Source organism: Mus pahari, chromosome 5 (genome assembly GCF_900095145.1).
Source record: "Mus pahari chromosome 5, PAHARI_EIJ_v1.1, whole genome shotgun sequence".
Lineage (NCBI taxonomy): Eukaryota > Metazoa > Chordata > Mammalia > Rodentia > Muridae > Mus > Mus pahari.
The window spans coordinates 37,965,456-37,988,665 of NC_034594.1; the positions used below are offsets into that span (position 1 = coordinate 37,965,456).

At 44.4% G+C, this 23,210-nt stretch overlaps 1 protein-coding gene across 2 annotated transcripts in view; it reads left to right on the forward strand.

Moving 5' to 3' along the window:
- The window catches only part of Casp8 (caspase 8), a 34,253-nt gene extending 11,309 nt beyond the window's left edge, over positions 1-22,944 (forward strand). For both annotated transcript variants that reach the window (XM_021198066.2, XM_021198067.2), the window contains exons 2-9: positions 3,417-3,749; positions 6,734-6,839; positions 8,381-8,519; positions 8,604-8,657; positions 10,978-11,033; positions 13,316-13,457; positions 18,860-19,361; positions 21,246-22,944. In XM_021198066.2, the coding sequence (XP_021053725.1) occupies positions 3,445-3,749; positions 6,734-6,839; positions 8,381-8,519; positions 8,604-8,657; positions 10,978-11,033; positions 13,316-13,457; positions 18,860-19,361; positions 21,246-21,381 (1,440 nt within the window). In that variant the 5' untranslated portion in view covers positions 3,417-3,444 and the 3' untranslated portion in view covers positions 21,382-22,944. The remainder of the gene's footprint in view (positions 1-3,416; positions 3,750-6,733; positions 6,840-8,380; positions 8,520-8,603; positions 8,658-10,977; positions 11,034-13,315; positions 13,458-18,859; positions 19,362-21,245) is intronic.
- Positions 22,945-23,210: the final 266 nt, after the last annotated feature.

Consider the following 23,210-nt stretch of genomic DNA (forward strand, 5'->3'; position numbering starts at 1 on the left):
CCCTTCCTTCCCCCTTTCCCCTTCCCTCTTCCCCCTTCCCCCTTTCTCCTTTCCCCTTTGCCCCCTTTTCCCTTCCCCTTCCCTTTTATGCTGCATAAGGAAGGATCCTGTTTTCATAGCCATTCTCTTAGCCTGTGTCTTTTTATTGTGGAATTGAGTCTACTGATATTGAGAGATATTAATGAACAAGGATTGTTAATTCCTGTTATTTTGTTGTTGTTGTTGTTGTTGTTGTTGTTAGTGATGGTGGTGGTGGTGGTGGTGGTGGTGTGTGTGTGTGTGTGTGTGTGTGTGTGTGTGTGTGGTTTCCCTTCTCTGGGTTTTGTTAGTGTGAGGTTATTTATTTCATGTTTTCATGGTTATAGTTAATCTTTTTGGGTTGGAGCTTTCCTTCTAATACTTGTGTAGTGCTAGATTTGTGGATAGATATTATTTAAATTTGACTTCATAATGGAGTATCTTGTTTTCTCCATCTATAGCCTCCTTGAAGTGGAATGGTGTCATGAACACACCCTTCTCATAGTCATATAATCTTTGATGATGAAATAATATTAAATGTCATATTCTGTGACTCTCTGATGCTTTTGAAGACTATCTAAATATATAGCATAACTGAATTGTCAAACATCCATTACTCTTAGCTATTTACTATTAAAATAATCTTAAAAACACTTGTTGTAATTAACTAAATTAGAATCTAATAAAGCCATGAATTTCAGTATCTGACTATTAACTTACATTACTTAGTCATCCTAAACAGTTTGTAACAGCAGCTATTAGAAGGACTGGATCTAAGCCTTGTATTCTTAAATGGGTTGCATAGGCACAACACCTATCTAAGAGTAACAATATTAATTTTAAATTTTGTATTAATATATAAAGATTTATACCAATGAGAACCTTAAACCTGTATCAATATATATAAATAGTGTACCAATGTAAGAATTAAAACTTCAATTTTGTACCAAATATAAAGGTTTCTACCAATGTAAGATTATGGCGATATGATGCTTTGTTTTTAAGAGTACATTTAATATCCTATCTCTATCTGTCTATTTGTCTAATTTCTATGACATCACTATATCCCCCGTCCCTTTCCATCTTCCTCTGTTTATCTAAGAAGGAAAGATAGAGAAGAGGAAAGGTAGAAATCCTGAGTCTAGGCTCTCTAGTTTCCTCCCTGTCTAAAGTCACAACACTTGTAAGTTATCCACTAAGATGACAATATATCTATAACTTATAAAATAGCCAGAAACATCCACTCCAACCTAAGGGACTGGGGCAACATTCTTCTTTTGTTTCCTTCTAACTGAACTGGGGTGAAGAATTCCCTTCTGAGGGCAAAAAGGGGAATAGGAAAGTTGGTCTTGTCAAAGGTTGGCATCATTTGCCTTTCAGTCTCTATGTGCTGAGACAGTTTATGACTTAGCTGAAGTCCTGACTGTAATAGTCTGAAAGGCTGGATGGGTGACTTAGCTGTTCTGGAACTGTCCTGGAAGCAAGTCTTTAGAGGAAACAGCTTCGATGTAGTTGAGGTAGAATCAAGCAAAGAACTGGAATGGAAGGGCCTGGAATCTCAGCATCCCAGAGTATGAATCATGTCAGGGTTATCTCTCTCCTCTTTCATTGTGCAGGGTGCACAGATTAATTAAGGAAGATCAATAAAGACAGACAACTGCCTTTCTTTAGAGGTTAGTTTGATCACATAATCCAACTACAATATAAATTTCTATTCCTGCCATCTTAAAGGATGGTATCTAATAAAAAGTTATGAGAATTTTGTGCCCAACAAGTGTTATTGGCTGTATATAGACAGTTATATCTCATCAGGTCCCAGAGCTGTCTCTGTGTACAGAATCATATATACATCACCACATATACGTCACCTATCTTGTTGATCTTGTCAATCTTCTTGTCTGTAGCCAAGGTCTTTAGGGGGTCTCCCTTTGTCATGTCTGATTTTTATCAACTTGGAAGGAACCCATAGCTTTTCTTTTCCTGTGGAAACATAGGCAAAACCTCTCCCCCAGAGTATTACATTTCTTGTTTTTTTCTGATGTTAGAATATCTTTAAAGTAAACGGGCTGGTCTAGCTCAGCGGGTTTTTCGCACAATCTAATGTCTTTCAGCAGCTATATTTTTTTGTTCATTACCGTTTAAAAAATTTAAGGTTAATAAAACACTATGAAATCTGTTTCTGAGAGTCTTTGTTACCCCTTTTGTCTGATAAGCATCTCTCTTAGGGTACAATTAGATCTTTCCACAACTGCTTGTCCTATAGGATTATGTTAATGCCTTAAACATATTTTATATTATAATATGTTAAAAACTTTTTTCATCTTATTAGACACACATGTCGGACCATTGTCTGTTTTAATTTGTATGAGTTTTCCCATCATGGCCACAACATCTAACAAATGTGTAATTACAGAATCGGCCTTTTCTGAAGCTAAAGCAATTGTCCATTGAAATTCTGAATATGTGTCTATTGCATGATGCACATATCTTAGTTTACCAAACTTTGTAAAATGGAACACATCCAATTGTCAAATTTCATTTCTTTGGGTACCTTTAGGGTACTTCCTGGAGGTTAATGGAGTTTGGTTATGTAATGAGCAAGTAGGACATTGCCTCACGATTTCTTTGGCTTGTTGTCAAGTGATAGAGAATTCTTTCTTTAAATCTTTGTTGTTAACATGGTGATTTTTATGGAATTTCGAAGCCTCTATTAGGCAGGTCTGTGGTGTATTTTCTTGATCATGATTGATGTGGAAGGTCCTGCTCACTGTGGGCAGTGCCACTGGTGGTCTTGGGTGTCACAGGAAGGCAGGTGGAGTGAGTTACAAGCAACAAGGCAGTAAGCACCACTCCTCCATTCTCTGCATCCGTTTCTGTCTCCAGGTTCCTGCCCTAACTTCCATGGGTGATGGACTCTAAAGCTTGCTTTTGGTCATGATATTTTTACCATAGCAATGGCAACAAACTGAGACAAGCTCCATGACCAAGGGTTTCTCTTTCTTGGAGGTTGGTGTGGTTTGGGTGTTTGTTCATAGCTGAGTGTTACTTGAGGTTACCTCAGATTCACAGCTTCAGGAGAAAGGTAGACTTCTACCCTTCATTTTACACACAGAGACATGTCAAATACTCTGAGGGAGCAGCTTCCCGAGGCCGAGTGGCCAGTGATATAGCCAGGTTTCAATCTAGGAGAAGCCCATGTTCCAGCCAGGACTCTTACAAAACAAAAGCTTCCGAGAATCAGGAACTTCCTGTTTTGTTTCGTGTTATTATTCTCCTTTTTTTTCCCCCCTTCTAAAGTGTCTGAAATATGGTAGATGCAGTTAGTTTTTGACAGGAAACAAGCTGGTAGCTGACACTTAACTTCCTCACTTGATCATTAGCATCTTGTGTTGACCCAGGTTACGGCTCTCCTACCCCTTGATAAGAATGGATTTCCACAGTTGTCTTTACGATATTGCTGAAGAACTGGGCAGTGAAGACCTGGCAGCCCTCAAGTTCCTGTGCTTGGACTACATCCCACATAAGAAGCAGGAGACCATCAAGGATGCCCTGGTGCTATTTCAGAGGCTGCAGGAAAAGGGGATGTTGGAGGATGGCAATCTGTCTTTCCTGAAAGAGCTGCTTTTCCTCATCAGTCGGTGGGACCTACTGATCAACTCCCTAAACTGCACCCGAGAGGAGATGGTGAGGGAGCTGCAGGTTCTAGGCAAAGCCCAGGTTTCTGCCTACAGGTGGGTAGAAAGGCTGTGGTGGGGGGGACTGGGAAGTGTGGGCTGAAGGGGCATGCCTCTGTGGCATGTGTGAAGTGACTTGTGAGACTTCGGGCTAAATGAAGACATGTAGGGGCTAAATACATAATTCAGAGAAAAATGCTAAAGCCATAAAAGAATGTATCTTTCATGCAGCATGGTACAGAAAGGGACTTATGAGGAGGAAAAGGGATTTGGCTACAGGAGTCGGAGAGAGACCAGTGTAGGGGAATGGGATTCAAGATCTGTGTGTAGTAGTTACTTTTATGTTGCTGTGGTAAAATACCATGACCCAAAGCAATTTATAGAAGAGTTTATGTTGGATTACAGTTCCAGAGTGCTAATAATGACAGAGATAAGATGGTAATCAGCAGGCAGGGCGGCCAGGGCAGGGAGCTGAGAATTCACATCTGCCACGTACACAGGAAACAGAAAGTGTGACCCGCAAGCCAGGTGAGGTCAAACTCCTCAAAGTCTGTCCCCGGTGATCATGGTGTGCTTCCTCCTGCAAGGCTCTGCGTTCTAAAAGCTCCATAACCTCTCCAGACAGCCTGGGACCAAGTGTTCAAATACATACGCCTAGGAAGGACACTGTTCATTCAAACCACCACAACGTATAATTTAAATTTTTCATTTTTCAAAGTGAAACATTAACTTCTGGGATGCTGATAATGAGATTTTGTTTTAAAGGGATGTTTTTAATTTTTATTTTATGACATGGGTATTTTGTTTGCCGATGGGTCTGTACATCATTTGCATGTAGGCTACCTGCAGAGGCCAGAAGAGGCTATTAGATCACCTGGACATGGAGTTAGAGACAGTTGTGAGCTGCTGTGTGGGTGTTGGGAATTGGACCTGTGTGCTTGGAAGAGCCGTCAGAACTTTTTTTTCCAATTATTTATTGTTATTTATTTTACATCCTGATCAACCCCCCCCCTTCTCCTCCCAGGCCTGCCCTCCCACTTCCCTTCTCCCTCCCCCACCCCACCATCTGCCCTGGCACAGTAAGTCACAGCAGGAGACTAAGTGCATCCTTTCTCACTGAGGCCCAGACAGAGCAACCCAGTTAGAGGAAAGGAATCCAAAGGCAAGCAACAGAGTCATAGACAGACACCTTCCTCACCTCTGTGCCTGCTCCAGTTACTGGAGAACCCACATAAAGACCAAGCTGCACATCTGCTACATATGTGGGGGGAGGCCTAGGTCCAGCCCCATAGGCTCTTTGGTTGGTGGTTCAGCCTCTGTGAGCTCCCAGGGATGCAGGTTAGTTGACTCTGTAGGTCTTAGAGTGGTTTCCTTGACCCCTCAGGCTCTTTCAATCCTATCCCCCACTCTTCCACAAGACTCCCCGAGCTCTGCCTGATGTTTGGCTGTGGGTCTCTCAATCTGTCAGTTGCTGGATGAAGCGTCTCAGAACAGTTATGCTAGGCTCCTGTCTGCAAGCAGAGTTTCAAATAAATATTCTAGCTCTTCTTCTTCTTTCTTGTTAAAGAAAGTTAAAATGCCAGAGGTTTAAAATAGTGAGTCTGGGGACACTAAACCAGGGTTCCAACAGGCTATGTGGTAGAGGCTTCCACACGCCAAGAAGGACTGGGCTCTGGAGAAACAAGAAACAACAAAGCGTTGTTGCCCTTTCCCCACGTAACCTTAGTAATTTTGTAAGTAGTCCCAGATTTATACATATTCCGATGTAGAAATTGTAACATCTGATGTAACAAATTGTAACAGACAGGATTGCGGGTAATGATGACTTCTAAGAGAGTCTCGTGTAATCAGGGAAAGGAACCACCCAGCCTGCCCCTGGGCTGGGCAAGGGGAGGGGAAATGGAGAAGTCTAGAGGTGTGCTCGCTTTCAGGGATGTTTTCTCACCTCTTGAAATAAGCCAGAAATACTTTGCATTACCCATGCTGCAGGGTGAATTCCCAGGAACTTAAAAACTGAGACTGCAGGCCTGGGATCAATAAGAAGGCAGATTCACACATCGGTGACACGCATCTTGGTGGCTCACACTTAAAGCCACAGAAGGGTTCCATATGCGTACACAAGCAGGTGGGAAGGGTTGTCACTGTAGGAAGCAGCAAGGCCCTAACCATGGACAAACATCTTGCCCAGCCTGGAAGTGGCCACCTTCTGTAGCCAGGCAGGACTTCCAGTGGAGGGATGGAGACGCCAGCCCACCCACAGAATTTTGCCCTGCCTACAAGATATGTTTGTAGTCTGGGGCCACGGCACTCAAACATTGCACCTCACAAATCACAGGTTAATGAAAGTGAAAAAGGCATGGGCCAGGCTGTTAGGGGACTTGGGCAGTTTATAAACATGCTGTGGCCACATGTAAGTTCTTTGGGGGTTGGGGGGGGCGGATGAATGAAGATTCAGTGAGAGAACAGAGCCCTGAGGATACCCTGGCAATGTAATGAGATTGCGGGTGGGCAGTGGATGCATGCAACGGGACACAGGGAATGTATGAAGGGGATAGCACAGGGCAGCTGGTTGTGTTGAAAGCCTTTGGTGTTGGCGAGAGTGGAAGGAGGTGAGTGTGTGTGTGTCTGTCTGTGCGTTCAGCGTCCCTTTTATTCTAACCAAATATTCAGCCTTCCTCCTGAACGAAATTGCTGAGAGAACACGGACCAGTGCTTAGAAGGGAGTCAGCTCTGATGTGCACCATGGAGAATATAATTTCCCCAAATCCTTGCATCTGGATCTTGATTTTTATATCAACTTAGGAGCGGGGAGATTCTTTTAGTTAAAGTTAGTTGGAATACAAAGGTGGTGGTACTTCGCTTGGTTGGGTTGGACCTGACTCTGTAGATGTCCACCACTACTGCAGCCTCCTCCTGAGGCTCACCAGTCAGGGATAGTTAACTATTTTAAGGAAGCCCTGGGAGTGAGGCCTGCTGTGACTGTGTAGTGGTGGGAAATGATCTCGAACGCGTTTCTAAAGTGTCTCTGTTTCCCGCCACAGGGTCACGCTCTTTAAGCTCTCAGAAGAAGTGAGTGAGTCGGAACTGAGGTCTTTTAAGTTCCTTTTGAACAATGAGATCCCCAGATGTAAGCTGGAAGATGACTTGGTAAGACCTCGTCTCCTGAAGATGGGTCACCTCTGGAGTTTCTGAGACCAGAGAGCCCTGCTAAACATAAACAGTATTCAAGGTTGTGGTGGTGGGGTTTTGAAACATGGTATCCTGTAGCCCAGGCTAAATCCAAACTTGCTATTTAGCTGTCTTAGTTGGAGTTTTACTGCTGTGAACAAGCACCATGACCAAGGCAACTCTTATGAGGACAACCTTTAATTGGAGCTGGCTTACAGGTTCAGTCCATTATCGTCAAGGCTGGAACATGGCAGCGTTCAGGCAGACGTGGTACAGGAGGAGCTGAGAGTTCTACATCTTCATCTGAAGGTTGCTAGCAGAATACTGACTCCCAGGCAGCTAGGACAAGGGTATTAAAGCCCACACCTACAGTGACACACCTACTCCAACAAGGCCACACCTCCCAACAGTGCCACTCCCCGGGCCACTGTAGCCAAGGTTGACCTTAAACTTCTGATCTTCTTGCCTTTACCTCCTGGTTAATGTGGTTCCACGATGTGGGACTCAGCGCTTTCTGCACCGTACGCAAGCACTCTGCCCAGTGAGCAGCCCCTGTATTCTCAGTAGAAGAAAGTAGTTAAATAGGAACAGTAGGTATGGCTCTAGTGCCTCTGCACATTGAAGTGTCTCTGCTTAGCCACAGGGCAGGGCCAGGAGCCTGAGAGAGCAAGGTGAGCAGTTCAACAACACATGGGACCCAGCAGGGCCAAGGAGGAAGGGTGGCCCAGGGTCACATTTCCCCACGTCTGCTGCCCTTGAAACACGTCATGTTTGCTTGTTTGTCGCCCCCTCCCAATCCATCCCGGTGTGCATTTTGTGTCTTTACTAGTAGGTTGTGTGATGTGTCTGTGTCTACATGTTGTGTATATTGTGGGTGTTTCTTATGTATCTGTGTGGTGTAGGTGCCTGAGTGTGTGTACCTCTGTGTGGCTTCTCTGTTGGTCTGAGTCTATGTGTGTGTGGTACCTGTGTGTTGGGGGGTGGGGTTCTCTCACTCTGTGAATCAGTGTGTCTCTGTGTGCTGTGTGGTATATGGCCTAAACTTGATGTTATGCTTTGTCCAGATATATCTCTGTGCGTTTGCTTAGGCTACACGTGAACACAAGTGTGTGGCATCTCTCTGTGTGTTTGGTGCATATGACTCTGTGTGTATTAATTGAGGTTTAGAGGTAGCTAAGGTACCGGGGGCAATACCAGGGAATAATTCCGTCTCTAGGAATGGTCCGTCCACATTCCTCAGGCTGATCCATAGATGAAGGTATTCCCATACTGTTTGAGAACAAGACCTGGGTACTGGGTGACACCTCACATGGTTTATTCATCTTTCCATCTTTTAAAATACTTTTAGGCCTTCCTGAGTACTGTCAACTGTGAGAGATCAGCCTGTGCTTGGAGGTGGGAGGGGGATCTATGTGAGAAATAAGACCGGGCCCTAAGTTTGGAAGAAGTGGAAACTAAACGAAGCCCCAAATCCCCAAGCCTGTGCTCTCAAGCCTTTTGTGCTTCGCTCTCCTCCCCAGAGCCTGCTTGAAATTTTCATAGAAATGGAGAAGAGGATCATGCTGGCGGAAAATAACTTGGAAATCCTAAAATCAATCTGTGGCCAAGTCAACAGGAGCCTGCTGTGGAAGATCGAAGATTACGAAAGATCAAGCACAGGTAGCTAGCTGTTCAACAGCTGCGAGTTGGTAAAGCCCTTGGAGAAACAGCTGTTTTTGATCCAAATTTTCTCTTTCAATTCAGAGAGAAGAATGAGCCTTGAAGGAAGGGAAGAGTTGCCAGTTTCCGATTTGGATGGTAATGCACACAGATACACTCCTCAGATTCTGAGGTGCTTGATTTCCAACTTCCTCTTGCCTTCTTCCCACCATCTTCAGCCTCATCCTGATTAAGATGAAAGTTCAGCAGCTTCTTGTCACCTTTGCAGCTCTCTGAAAGCCCCATTTGAGTGAACTCACAGTTACTCTGTAAGAGGCTCTTAACTCTGCTCTGGCCTTTGCTTTTGAAGAAAGTTGTGGGGAGCTAGACTTAAACCTTTTCCTGGACATCCTTTTGTTTTGATTTGATTTGTTTTGTTTTTTTTTTTTTTTTTTTTTTTGTTGAGACAGGGTCTTTCTACCTCATCCTGGTTGTCTTAGAACCCTCAATGTAGACCAGGCTGGCCTTGAAACCAACACCTGACTTTTTTCCAGAACGTTCTTAATCAAGTTTCTTCAAGTTTCTCTGCTCTGTGAGAGGCCTCTCAGCCAAGTGTCTCCTGTTAAGCCCAGGTGCCCAGGTCCACACACACCTGAGTTCCTCCATTGTGTGCCTGCCCCATCCTGGGATGCTCAAGCCAAGTTGCCTAGCTCATCCCAGAAGGGAATTCGTCCTTACCCAGGAAACTGGATAGAACAAACAGAAGGATTCCTTTAACGTTTGTTGTTAGAGACAGGGTGTCTCAGTTAGGGTTCTATTACTGTGAAGAGACACCATGACCAAGACAACTCTTATAAAGGGAAACATTTAACTGGGGCTGGCTTACAGTTTCAGAGGTTCAGTCCATTATTGCCACGGTGAGGCACAGCAGTGCAGGCAGATGTGGCACAGGAGATAGAGCTGAAAGTTCTACACCTTGATCCTAAGGCAGCAAGGAGACTGTGCCACTGAGCATGGCTTGGGCATATGAGAGATCTCAAAGCCCACCTCCACAGTGACGTACTTCCTTTAACAAGGCCACATCTCCTAATGGTGCCACTCTCCAGAGGCCACACATTCAAACACATGAGTCTATGAGGGCCATACCTATTCAAACCACCACACAGGGTTTCTCCCTATGTAGCTAGCTAGCCTGGAATTTGCTATGTAGACCAGGCTGGCCTCCGACTCATAGAGATCCATCTGCCTTTCTCTGCCTTCCAAGTGCTGGGGTTAAAGGTATGTGCTACACTACCTGGCTCTTTCATTTTTTAAAACTTATTTTTAAAATTTTATTTTTCAACTATATGTATGTGTGAAAACATGAGTACATGAGTGTAGGTACCCATGAAGTCTGGAAGAGGGCATGAGACCTCCTGAAACTGAAGTTACAGATGGTTGTGAGCTACCATGTGGGTGCTGGGAACCTAACCTGCATTCTCTGCAAGAGCAGCCGGAGCTCTTAACTGCTAAGCATCTCTCTAGTCCCCTCCAAATTTTTGATTAATCTAATATTCTAATTATAAAAATTGCCTGTGCTCTTTTGGGGGCAGTTTTTAAATTCAGAGGAAATTAAAACACCATCACTACTCTGTAGATATTAATATTGATAATATCTCTTATGCTCTCACTATTGTTTTTGCTGTGAAATATATTTTGGATCACTCTTTATTTATTTTAAATTTATGTGTAAATATGTGTGGCTGAGTGAGTTGATGCATGCTGCATTTGTTTAGGAGCCTGAATACGTCAAAAGACCGAATCAGATCCCCTGGGACTGGAGTTACAGATGGTTGTGAGTCACCAAGTGGGTGTTGGGAATCTCTGGTCCTCTGCAAAAATGCTAAGGTCTCAACAGCTGAGCCACCTCTCAGGCATGAGGATAATCCTCCTTTAAAGACTGAGCTTGAGTAAGAGAGCCAGTTCTTTCTTCCATCCACGCACACCTGAGCCCAGCTCTTTCCAACTACCTTCAGGATGTTTGACTCAGTGACTCATCCTAGGCTCATGCTTTTATCAGTAACCGCCTAGCAAAGGAGGCAATGTGCTCTTGGTTTTCAAGAGGTGTGCTAAGTGCCCTTCCTACGAGATTGATATATCTGAAATATGTTCAAGGTAGTTTCAATGTTGATTTTTAAAAATACCTTAGAGGCCAGCGAAATGCCTTAGGAGGTAAAACTGTTTGCCACACGGGCCAGGCGATCTGAGTTTGATCTCTGGAACACATGTAGGAGGGAGGGAGCCAATCTGCAGAGTCCTCTGTGATCTCCACACACACATGCCATAGCATGAGAGCTCCCTACACACACACACACACACACACACACACACACATAGGAACGCACACATTCACGTACACGAGCATGCACTTGCATCCTGAAAATGTTTTAAGGTCCTTAGGTTGTCCTAAGTGTGACTTTTTTTTTTTGGTTGCTTGCAGAGATGTGCCTCAACATGCAGGAAATATGTGACTCGCCAAGAGAACAAGAGCCACGGGTAGGTGTGTCTCCTCCCTCTCTTGGCATTGGTGTTCCTGTTTCCTTGGGTTCCTTTTCAGCTGCCAGATAAGCCAATAAGGGGAAACTCTGGAGAGAAAAAAACAAACAAACAAACAAACCTACAAAAGAACCAGTTAAAGATAGTGTACTGGCTAGCTTTGTGTCAACTTGACACAGCTGGAGTTATCACAGAGAAAGGAGCTTCAGTTGGGGAAATGCCTCCATGAGATCCAGCTGTAAGGCATTTTCTCAATTAGTGATCAAGTGGGGAGGGCCCCTTGTGGGTGGGACCATCTCTGGGCTGGTAGTCTTGGGTTCTATAAGAGAGTGGACTGAGCAAGCCAGTGGAGGCAAGCCAGTAAAGAACATCCCTCCATGGCCTCTGCATCAGCTCCTGCTTTCTGACCTGCTTGAGTTCCAGTCCTGCATCCTTTGGTGATTAACAGCAGAATGGAAATGTAAGCCGAATAAACCCTTTCCTCCCCAACTTGCTTCTTGGTCATGATGTTTGTGCAGGAATAGGAACCCTGACTAAGACAGATAGCCTCCCCAGTTTTCTTTGTGTTAAATTATCACTGTTTTGTTTGTAGTTTGAGACAGTGTCTCCTATAGCTCAGATTGGCTTTGAACTCATTATGTAGCTGAGGATAACCCTGAACTCCTGACTCCCCTGCCTTTGCTTCCCAAGTGCTAGGATTACAGGCATAGGCCATCACACTGGGCCGTAATTGTATTCTAAGGTCAAGGGCAGAGGTAAGGGGATGTTCAAGGGGAGAGGCTGTGTGTGACCTCCCCCTCTAGAGCAGCTGGGTTAGCTAAACATAGCACATGGGGGATGGGCTGGAAGCTTGAGGAGGAGTTTCTCTGACAGGTCTCCTCTTTTAGTCAGACACCACGGAGAGATTTTTCCTTTGTGTTAGGCAACAAGTAGGATCTCAGCATGTTTAAGTTTTTGTCTCCGTGAAGCATGTAGAGAGATTTCCTTCCTGGACATAGCTTCCATTTATAATCTTCAGTAGCTCACCAAATAGGGCTCAGCCATGAGCCTCCATGTGGCAGAGGCTCAGGAAATCCTCCACACTATGAATAGGGTCTGTACTAGGATGGGCTCCTGAGAAGATCCTCAGGCCTTTGTTGATCAGGAAGTCAAAGATCATAGACTCCATGGGCTGTTCTGAAGCATAGTGGTATTCTACAGGGTCGCCCTCTCCAAACAGAGGCCGTCAAGTCACTACCTTAGTAGCTGTTAGCATTGCAGCATCTGAATACATTAATACAAGTTGGAAACGGGATAATAACAAATACTGAATATTCTTTGTGCTTAATAAAGTACTACATGTCATAGAAAACATATTGAAAGGCGAAGGATTTGTATAGTATGAAGGGACACTCAAATGTGTTACAAAATATATGAAGCTACTAGGAGATTAGGTGAGTTGCCTAGAGTCCCATGGTTTCAAGCCATAGAAGCTGGCATTTGTCTTCCTAGTCTGGGGTCCTTTTCTTCAGGAGACAGAAGAGGCTAAATGCTGAAAATCTCAGCCTAAGCAGCCCGAAGAAAATAACCACGTTATTTTATGTATACTACATATTTTATATATACCACACTATTGCTGTCTTCAGACACACCGGAAAAGGGTATCAATTCCATTACAGATGGTTGTGAGCCACCGTGTGGTTGCTGGGAATTGAACTCAGGACCTCTGGAAAAGCAGTCAGTGCTCTTAACTGCCGAACCATCTCTCCAGCCCCTGTCCTCTGGTTTTTACTGTGGGGATTTGGTAAACACAACTTGATGAGCTCCTTGCTCTCCACCACCATGGAGTTCCTCTGCACTGGGTTAAGGCACCAGCAGTAACCTCCCAGAGACTGCACTGTATCCTGAGTGAAGGGCAGGCCCCCAACTGTTAGCCAAGAAACACAGATGAGCTGAGAAGGCTACCAAAAGATTCCCAAGGTGATAGAGGGACATCCCAAGACATGCCCTGTGAGTGAACTGAGAAACTCTAGTCCCCACAGATGGCACAGATGGCATCTGTCCTGAAGCTCTTCTGTATGATCAGGGACACTGATAGGCTGTGATGAAAGCCATGATGTACACAGAGGGTATTCAGCAGATCCAGGCCTACTTACCCTGCAGCTCATAAGGAGCCAAACAATGGAAGGAACCTCTGCTTCCCTGTGGGGCTAAGCAGGGATCCAGCCTCTTCCTGAGCACTTGGAACATAACCAGTGGCTGAACTGCAGCAACAGCTCCTGGATTGGGCTTGTGTTTTCCAGATTTCAGACAAAGTTTACCAAATGAAGAACAAACCTCGGGGATACTGTCTGATCATCAACAATAATGATTTCAGCAAGGCCAGAGAGGACATACCCCACCTCCGCAACATGAAGGACAGAAAAGGAACAGACTGCGATAAAGGTATGGTGGGACCCAAAGTAGAAGCATGAGACAATTTTATTCTTATGGACCTTTCTTTAACCAAACAGGACAGAGAAGTGGCTATACTTAAAGGGATATATATATATAGTGTTGAAATTTCTTTTTATCAACAATTTTTATTAGATATTTTCTTCATTTATATTTCAAATGCTATCCCGAAAGTCCCCTATATCCTCCCGCCCTGCTCCCCAGCCCACCAATTCCTGCTTCCTGCCCCTGGCCTTCCCCTCTACTGGGGCATATAATCTTTGCAAGACCAGGGGCCTCTCCTCCCAATGATGGCCGACTAGGCCATCTTCTGCTACATATGCAGCTAGAGACACGAGCTAAGGGGGTACTGGTTAGTTCATATTGTTGTTCCTCCTATAGAGTTGCAGACCCCTTCAACTCCTTGGGTATTTTCTCTGGCTCCTCCATTGGGGGCCCGGTGTTCCATCCAATAGATGACCGTGAGCATCCACTTCTGTATTTGCCAGGTACTGGAATAGCCTCACAAAAGACAGCTATATCAGGGTCATGTCAGCAAAATCTTGCTGGTGTATGTAATAGTGGCTGGGTTTGTTGGCTGATTATGGTATGGCTCCCCAGGTGGACCAGCCTCTGGATGGTCTTTCCTTCCATCTCAGATCCAAACTTTGTCTCTGTAACTCCTTCCATGGGTGTTTTGTTCCCCATTCTAAGGATGGACGAAGTATCCATACTTTGGTCTTCCTTCTTCTTGAGTTTCATGTGTTTTGCAAGTTGCATCTTGGGTATTCTAAGTTTCTGGAATAATATCCACTTATAAGTGAGTACATATCATATGAGTTCTTTTGTGATTTGGTTACCTCACTCAGGATGATATCCTCCAGATACATCCATTTGCCTAAGAATTTCATAAATTCATTGTTTTTCATTGCTGAGTAGTACTCCATTGTGTAAATATACCACATTTTCTATATCCATTCCTCTGTTGAGGGACATCTGGGTTCTTTCCAGGTTCTGGCTATTATATATAAATGAACATAATGGAGCATGTGTTCTTATTACCAGTTGGAACATCTTCTGGGTATATTCCCAGGAGAGGTATTGCTGGATCTTCCGATAGTACTATGTCCAATTTTCTGAGGAACCACCAGACTGATTTTCAGAGTGGTTGTACCACCTTGCAATTCTACCAGCAATGGAGGAGTGTTCCTCTTTCTCCACATACTCGCCAGCATCTGCTGTCACCTGAATTTTTGATCCTAGCCATTCTGACTGTTGTGAGGTGGAATCTCAGGTTTGTTTTGATTTGCATTTCCCTGATGATTAAGAATGTTGAACATTTTTTCAGGTGCTTCTCAGCCATTCGTATTCCTCAGTTGAAAATTCTTTGTTTAGCTCTGTGCCCCATTTTTTAATGGGGTTATTTGATTTTCTGGAGTCCAGCTTCTTGAGTTCTTTGTATATATTGGATATTAGTCCCCTATCGGATTTAGGATTGGTAAAAATCCTTTCCCAATCTTTTGGTGGCCTTTTTGTCTTATTGACAGTGTCTTTTGCCTTACAGAATCTTTGCAATTTTATGAGGTCCCATTTGTCAATTATCAATCTTAGAGCACAAGCCATTGCTGTTCTGTTCAGGAATTTTTTCCCCTGTGCCCATATCTTTGAGGCTTTTCCCCACTTATTCCACTATGAGTTTTAGTGTCTCTGGTTTTATGTGGAGTTCCTTGATCCATGCCTGGATGTTCCTGGGGCAGGGCAGGTCTCCTGGAGAGGAAAGACCATGGCACTGGGAGCAGAGGAATAGGAGGGGTGGACACAGCATGCAGCTCACCTCTCTATCAAGCATTTTTTTATTCATTTTATTAATTTATTTATATTTCTTACTTTATCTGTTTTCTGCTGTTTCAAAAAATAAGTTTTAAAATCAAAGTAATGTATTCGTCATGATAAAATGATAGCTAACATTTGTAATGAAGAGCATGAACTTTAAATTTTTTTAAAATTTTATTTCATTTTTTATATATAATTTATATATATACATATATAAATATGTTTCTATGTGAATATGCCCCTTTGTGTGTGTGTGTGTGTGTGTGTGTGCGCGCGCGCGCGCGCGCGCGCATGAGGGCCTTTGGATCTAGAACAGGACAAGTTCTATGCAAGAGCAGCAAGGACTCTTAACCACTGAGCTGTCTGTCTAACCTTGGGCTTTACTTTTAACTCAGCTAAATGAAGAATATTTCTGGGGAATGAATTAGTCAAAACCAATTGCTATGGTACCCTACTTACTCTGGGTAGTCTGCTCATGAACGTTTCTCAACTGCAGCAGGAGTTGTGAGCTCCCAGCAAGATGCTAAACTAGTGAGACCTGCTTTGGGGCAGCCTACTTATGTTTATACTGAAAACTGACAAGTTAAATGGAACAATATTCATTTATAAGTATACAACATACCTATAACAAGTATAAGAATACAGAAATGGGGCTCGAGAAATTGCTCAGTGGTTAAGAGCACTGATTGCTCTTCCAGAGGTCCTGAGTTCAATTCCCAGAAACCACATGGTGGCTCACAACCATCTGTAATGGGATCCTATGCCCTCTTCCGGTATGTCTGAAGACAGCTACTGTGTTCTCATATACATAAAATAATTCCTAAAAAAAGAGTATAAAAATGAACACAACCAAATATATTAAAAGAAGTCAAAGACAGGGAATTAGTAGTTCAAGATCATTCTCCGTGGCATATTAAGGTCTAAGCCAGCCTCAGCTCTGACCTGCACTTGAATTTTTAATGCATTTTTTTTAACCTTTCTTGTACCTAAGTTTCCATATTGGTACTGCTCTGTTGTTACCTGGGATGCTTCGCTTTGTGGTCGTCCATCTCCCACATTCCAAAGGAATCCCAAACTTTCCCCAGAACCCAAGCTCTCATACACTGGCCAAAGTTCTTCAGACCTGAACCAGGCTACTGCGTTTCCATTCTATTCTCGATTCTTAATGCTGGACCGTCTCCTGACAGGTCATGTGTCTTTAGCTTTAAGGGAGAGAAACCAATCAGGTTACTCAGGGACTAGGAGGGTCAGAATGGACACAACATCTGAATCAAGGTTTGAGGACATTTTTGGAAATAGAGGAGGAGAGCCAGCGTATAGAACAGAACAGAGGAAGCTACAGTCGGGCTGTGGAGCATCCACATCACAGGAAGCCTGTTTACCTCATGCAGTGCTAGAATGATGCAGGAATGAGAAGTACAAAGTGTAGCTGAGGCAAGGAGCTGCTGAGGCTCCATCCACTAAACGCTTACACAAGACACAGAGCCCAGACCTGCCTTCTAGAGACAGCTCCTACTCCACCTTCATAAAATGTAACCAGAGAGGGGCTGGTAAGGTGGCTCAGTGGTTAAGAGCACTGGCTGCTCTTCGAGGGGCCCTGAGTTCAATTCCCAGCAACCACATGGTAGCTTACTTACAGCCATCTATAAGGGGCTCCCAGGCCAATTTCTGGCCTGCAGATGTATAAGGAGCAGAGCAGCTGGGTGTGGTGGCACACATCTTTAATCCCAGCACTTGGGAGGTAGAGGCAGGCAGATTTCTGAGTTCGAGGCCAGCCTGGTCTACAAAGTGAGTTCCAGGACAGCCAGGGCTATACAGAGAAACCCTGTCTTGACCCTCCCCTCCCCCCAAAAAAGGAGCAGAGCATTCATTTATTAAATAAAAAACTTTTTTAAAAATGCAACCAGAGACAGTCTAGTTTGGGGATTCCAAGCCCAGCAGAAGAAGCAGATTTCATTTTTAATATTTATTAATTTTATGTATGAGTGTATACTGTCACTGTCTTCAGACACACTAGAAGAGGGCATCAGATCCCAGTACAGATGATTGTGAGCCACCATGTGGTTGCTGGGAATTGAACTCAGGACATCTAGAAGAACAGTCAGTGCTCTCAACTGCTAAGCCATCTCTCCAGCCCCATAGAAGTCCAATTTCTAACCCTAGTTGTTTCCAAAACATTGGCAGTAGCTATGGATTGTCATCTAGAGACAAGGAGACTGGGGGATCCCTGGTGAATGGGCAGCCCCCGTCTAAGCACTGTGCTGCAGCAGCCATCAGTGAAGAGAGATCTGAAGCTTTCTGTTAACATTTTAGTTGACCAGTTAGTTAATATTAAAGAAAAGAAATGCAAACCAGAAAAAACACAATGTAGATGTAAACTAATATATTGTACAGAAAGGCTGTTTAAAAGGCTGAGAGATGACTGTTGAAGTTAGGCTCTGGATCTTCCTCCCAGCCCTGTGCTCCCAGAAATAAGACTCAGATTTAAATTTTTTTAAGTGCCTCGGTTATATAGCCAGGCTTTTCTCTGCCTAGATATAACGTTAAATATCCCATACATTCTAGTCTGCATTCTGCCCCGTGGCTGGCTACCTTTCCTCGGGTACCACCTGTGTTCATCTTCCCTGTGAATTCCTCTGCCTCCTCCTTACCCAGAATTCTTTCTCCTCCCACGGTCCCACCTTCTCTTTCCTGCCTAAGCCATAGGCCATAGGCTTTTTAATTGACAGGTAATGCAGCCACACGGTGCACATAAGGTGTTCTCTCTAGAGGTGACTCAGTGGTCAAAAGCACTGACTGCTTGTTCTGAGACTCCAGATTCAGTTCCCAGCACCCACATGGCAGCTCTCATGCTGCCTGAAGCTCCAGTTCCAGAGGAGTCAATCTCTTCTTCTGGCCTCTGCAGGCACCAGGCATGCATGTGGTGCACACACATACATGTGATAAAAACACTTGTCCACACGAAATGATAATGTAAAACATTTAAAATACATGGACAACAATAAACATATACAAGGTTAAGACTCAGGAAGTCAGACAAAAAGGAAACACTGATGGAAAATGGGAATAATAGGAGTAGAAATGGAGAATACTAGTCACAGATGCCAGATCTGTGACCATGAGAACCATAAAACGAAGACAAGGAAATGGACCCGTGCAAGAAGTGAGTGTACATTCTCCAGTCTGAAAGTGCTTGTTGCATCTTTGAGATTGAGAAGGAGGGATACGGGCAAGTCACATATGTAGAGCAGTCACAAATCAGGGTATCACTGAATTTCATAATCTGGAAGCTAAAAGATGAAAATTCAGAGGAAAGGGGATTTTGGCAAGAATGCTATATCTAGCTAGACTGTCAAAAAGAATGAGAGTAGACATGAATCCTCATGGTGCAAGAACTCAGCAAAGTTCCAGCCGGCGGTACACAGCACTTTCAGCAGGCAGCAATAAACATAAGGAGCCTGTGCAGTCCGGTTGGTGATGCAGAAGTACCAGGTTCTGGTACTTGCCTGCAGGGTTTTATCCGTCGCTCGGCTGTGTTCTGGGAATGATTGTAATTCATGCTTTCCCATCTTACTTTTCAGAGGCTCTGAGTGAGACCTTTAAGGAGCTTCATTTTGAGATAGTATCTTACGACGACTGCCCAGCAAATGAAATCCATGAGATTCTAGGAGCCTACCAAAGCATAAACCACAAGGACAAAGACTGCTTCATCTGCTGTATCCTATCCCACGGAGACAAGGGCATCATCTATGGAACGGATGGGAAGGAGGCCTCCATCTATGACCTGACATCTTACTTCACTGGTTCAAAGTGCCCTTCCCTGGCTGGGAAACCCAAAATCTTTTTCATTCAGGCTTGCCAAGGAAATAACTTCCAGAAAGGAGTGCCTGATGAGTCAGGCTTAGAACAACAGCACAGCACTTTAGAAGTGGATTCATCATCTCACAAGAATTATATTCCGGATGAGGCAGACTTTCTGCTGGGAATGGCTACCGTGAAGAACTGTGTTTCCTACCGAGATCCTGTGAATGGGACGTGGTATATCCAGTCACTTTGCCAGAGCCTGAGGGAAAGATGTCCTCAGTGAGTTTGGCCTCCTGGGTCCCTCTCAGGGTTATGCTTCCTTACTCATTGCTGTGCTTAGAGCCCATTAGAAGGTGCTTTATGGCCGAGAATATATATCCTAAGCAGAGGAGTAGCCATTGGCATGTTCCATCTCTGAATGTCTAGCTGTAGCTCACATAGCTGTATGTTGCAAAGAGGGAGAGATGGCACGTATTGCTCTCCTTAGCTCATAGATGGGAAAAGAATATTTTACTGAGGAGTTTCCTTTATTTAGCAATGGAGGTACCACAGAGCCAGAGAGGTTGCTAATAACACACAGTTCAGCTCTGTCTTTGGATAGTAACTGACTAGGGCAACTCAACCCCTTTGGGAAGCAATCCACTATGTTTAACGTACCTCAACTTTGTCAGAAGTCATGTTTTAGAGCTGGCAAGATGGCTCACTGGGTAAAGGCACTTGGTTCCAAGTCTTATAAAATGAGTTAGATCCCCAGGGACCTCTACGGTGGAGAAGACCAACTCCTTCAAATTGTCCTATGACTACCATATGTGAACCATGCCATGTGCCTGTGTGAATAAGTAATTTTTAGAAATTAGGAAAGAAATCCTCTAATTGCTATCTAGCCTTGAATCTTCTTAGCAAACTGTAACCACACCGAAGAGCAGGGGACCTGCTCTCTACTGATGTGACCTGCTAAGAAGCCACGACAGCCCTGTGGCATGTGGTTCATCTCCAGTTAAATTAGGGCTCCATACTTCAGGTTCCCCCACATACACCCGGCTGAGAGCTGAACAATGAGGAGCCTTTACACCTCTGTCTTATTGTCTGGTGTCTGGAGAGTGAGAATCTCCCATGGCATGTGGAGAGTAGACAGGAACACCATCGCAGTGCTTTTGTTTCCTAACACAGACCCTGAGTCCTACAGGATCCATGTCAGCTATGCAGATTGAGGAAGAGGTTGCTCCACAGGATTGCTCAGACAGCTGGTGTCAGGGCGGGGAGGTAACTACAGGAAATGCTTAGCCTTTACTTGCCTACATTTTAGAAATCCGTGGATGATCCTGTAGGAACAATGCTGATTCAGGCAGAGGGTACTGGGGTGAGAAGGGGAGGCATTTGTGAGGTCCAAATGGTAACATGGGAAACATGGAGGAACACATAGGTTAAGAGAGAAGGAAAGCAAATCTGATAGGAACTCTGGGGTTTCTTGTAACCAGCACAGATTCCAAGTACACAAAAGGGAATTGTGTGCTCTGAGAAAACTGAGTTGCCAGAACAGCGGTGAGAGGTCTTGATTTAGTGACTTTCAACTGCAAATGCCTGATGCTCTGAGAGACAGAACTAGAGAACCTACCTCAGGCACAGCCAGTGAGACGGTGGGCACAGCCAGTGAGACGGTGGGCACAGCCAGTGAGACAGTGGGCATAGCTAGTGAGGCAGTGGGCAGTGCCAGTGAGATGGTAGGCACAGCCAGTGAGATGGTATATATTGCCAGTAAGATGGTGGGCACAGCCAGTGAGATGGTGGGCATAGCCAGTGAGACGGTGGGCACTGCCAGTGAGACGGTGGGCACAGCCAGTGAGATGGTGTACATTACCAGTGAGATGGTGGGTACAACCAGTGAGATGGCACAGCCAGTGAGACACTGGGCACAGCCTGTAAGACAGTGGGCACAGCCAGTGAGTCGGTGGGCACAGCCAGTGAGTCGGTGGGCATAGCCAATGAGACAGTGGGCACAGCCATTGAGTCGGTGGGCACAGCCAGTGAGACAGTGGGCACAACCAGTGTCATGGTGGGCACAGCCAGTGAGACAGTGGGCACAACCAGTGACACGATGGGCACAGCCAGTGACACGGTGGGCACTGCCTTCCCTCATATGCTTTATGCTGCTTTGTTTTTCAGAGGCGACGACATTCTAAGCATCCTGACTGGCGTGAACTATGACGTGAGCAATAAAGACGACAGGAGGAACAAGGGAAAGCAGATGCCACAGCCCACCTTCACACTACGGAAGAAGCTCTTCTTCCCTCTCAACTGATGTGTGCTCTCCACAGTTCACATGGGTTATCTGTGCACTTTTGTGTGGATGAGTCTAATTTATTTTTTTATGATTTGTTTGAGTTTACACTTACATCATTTCCCCTTTTCCTCCCTTCAAATACTTCTATGTAATGTTCTAATTTCAAATACATGACCTTTTTTCTCATTGTTATACACACACACACACACACACACACACACACACACACGTTTCTAAATATAACCTACCCAGTCCGTATACTGTCATTTGTATGTACAATTTGTTTTGTTTTGTTTTTTTTTTAATGGAGCGATCTCTGGTGGGCCAATCACACTCCAAGGCAGGCCCCTCTCCCAAGAATAGTTGGGTAACACAAATTGGATTCCATGGGTTCACCTTCAATCCCAGCACTCTGGAGGCAGAAGCAGAAGGATCTCTGAGTTCAAGGCCAGCCTGCTCTACAGAGCAAGTTCTGAGATAGTCAGGGCTACACAGAGAAAGTTTGTCTCAGAAAAAACAAAAAAGAAAACTTGAAGATGCATGAGTAAGAAAGCAAGACCGGAGCATGAACCTGTTTAACAGAAGGGGTGAATGATGGGAGCAGGGACCTGGGGCAAGTTAACAGAAGGGGTGAATGACGGGAGCAGGGACCTGGGGCAAGTTAACAGAAGATGAGTCAGCAGAAGGGGGTGAATATCATCAGCATTCTCTGCATGAAATTCTCAGAGGTAATAAAAATATTAATTTTTTTTCTGTGCAGTATGTAATTCTTCTGGGTTAGTTTTTCATTAGTCTCTTGGTATTTCATGATCAATTGGAAGTCCTTCAGAGTGAGAGCTATTAGGAAGCATGGGGGATAGTGGAAAGAAAACGGTCCCTTTGTTTGTGGCGGGAGTTAACTGTAAAAACACTTCTGTGGCTAAGTGCAGTTAAGGATTAGCCTTGACCAGGATGAGGAGATGGCTCAGTGGTTAAAGAACTTGCCAAGCAAACTCAAGGGCCTGAGTTCAGCTCCCCTGAATCAATGTAAATGGCGATGGGCGTGTTGTCCCTCCTATAATTGCTGCACTGGGAGGGTGGGGACAAGATCCCTGGAGCAAGCTGTGTGGCCAGACCAGTGGTATGAGAGGACGACTCTAGGGTCAATCGAGAGACCCTGCCTCCCTCATTATGGTGGAGATTGATTGAGGAAGACTGCATGCATGTGCCTGCCGAAGCATATGTGCGCTCACACATGTACTTATGCACGTGCGAGCATGCTTGCCAGCTCTCCTTACATGCCTGCACATGAGTAAAAGTTAAACATGCCAATGTTAACATTGCTGTTATATCTTCAGTAAATGGGGGGCTAGTGAGGTGGCTCATTGGGTAAGGGGGGTTGCTGCAAAGACTAGTAACAAGGTTTGGTCCCTGGGACCAAAATGATAAAAGGAAAGAATTGGCTCCCATAAATTGTCCTCTGACCTGCAAAGCACACTCTCGTATACAGGCAACGCATGACTCGATAAGTAGATCTAGATAAAGTTTAAGGAAAATGAGGCCAGTCGTGGTGGACCACACTGAGCACTTGGGATGTAGAGGCAGGAGGATCTAGAGGGTAAGGTCATCCTCAGCTATAGAACCAGTTTGAGGCCAGCCTGAGCTACATTTGACCCTGTTTTTTGTTTTTTGTTTTTTTGTTTTGTTTTCTTACAAAAGGAGTAAAAATTATTTTTTTGTTAGTTTTTAGGGAACTTACAGGTTTTTACTTAATGTACTTCTAGTTAATGGTCCATCAGAAAATTCTGTTTTGTTTTTTTTTCTGGAAGTCTTTATAAAACACGGTTTTATTTATGTTTTGTAGATTA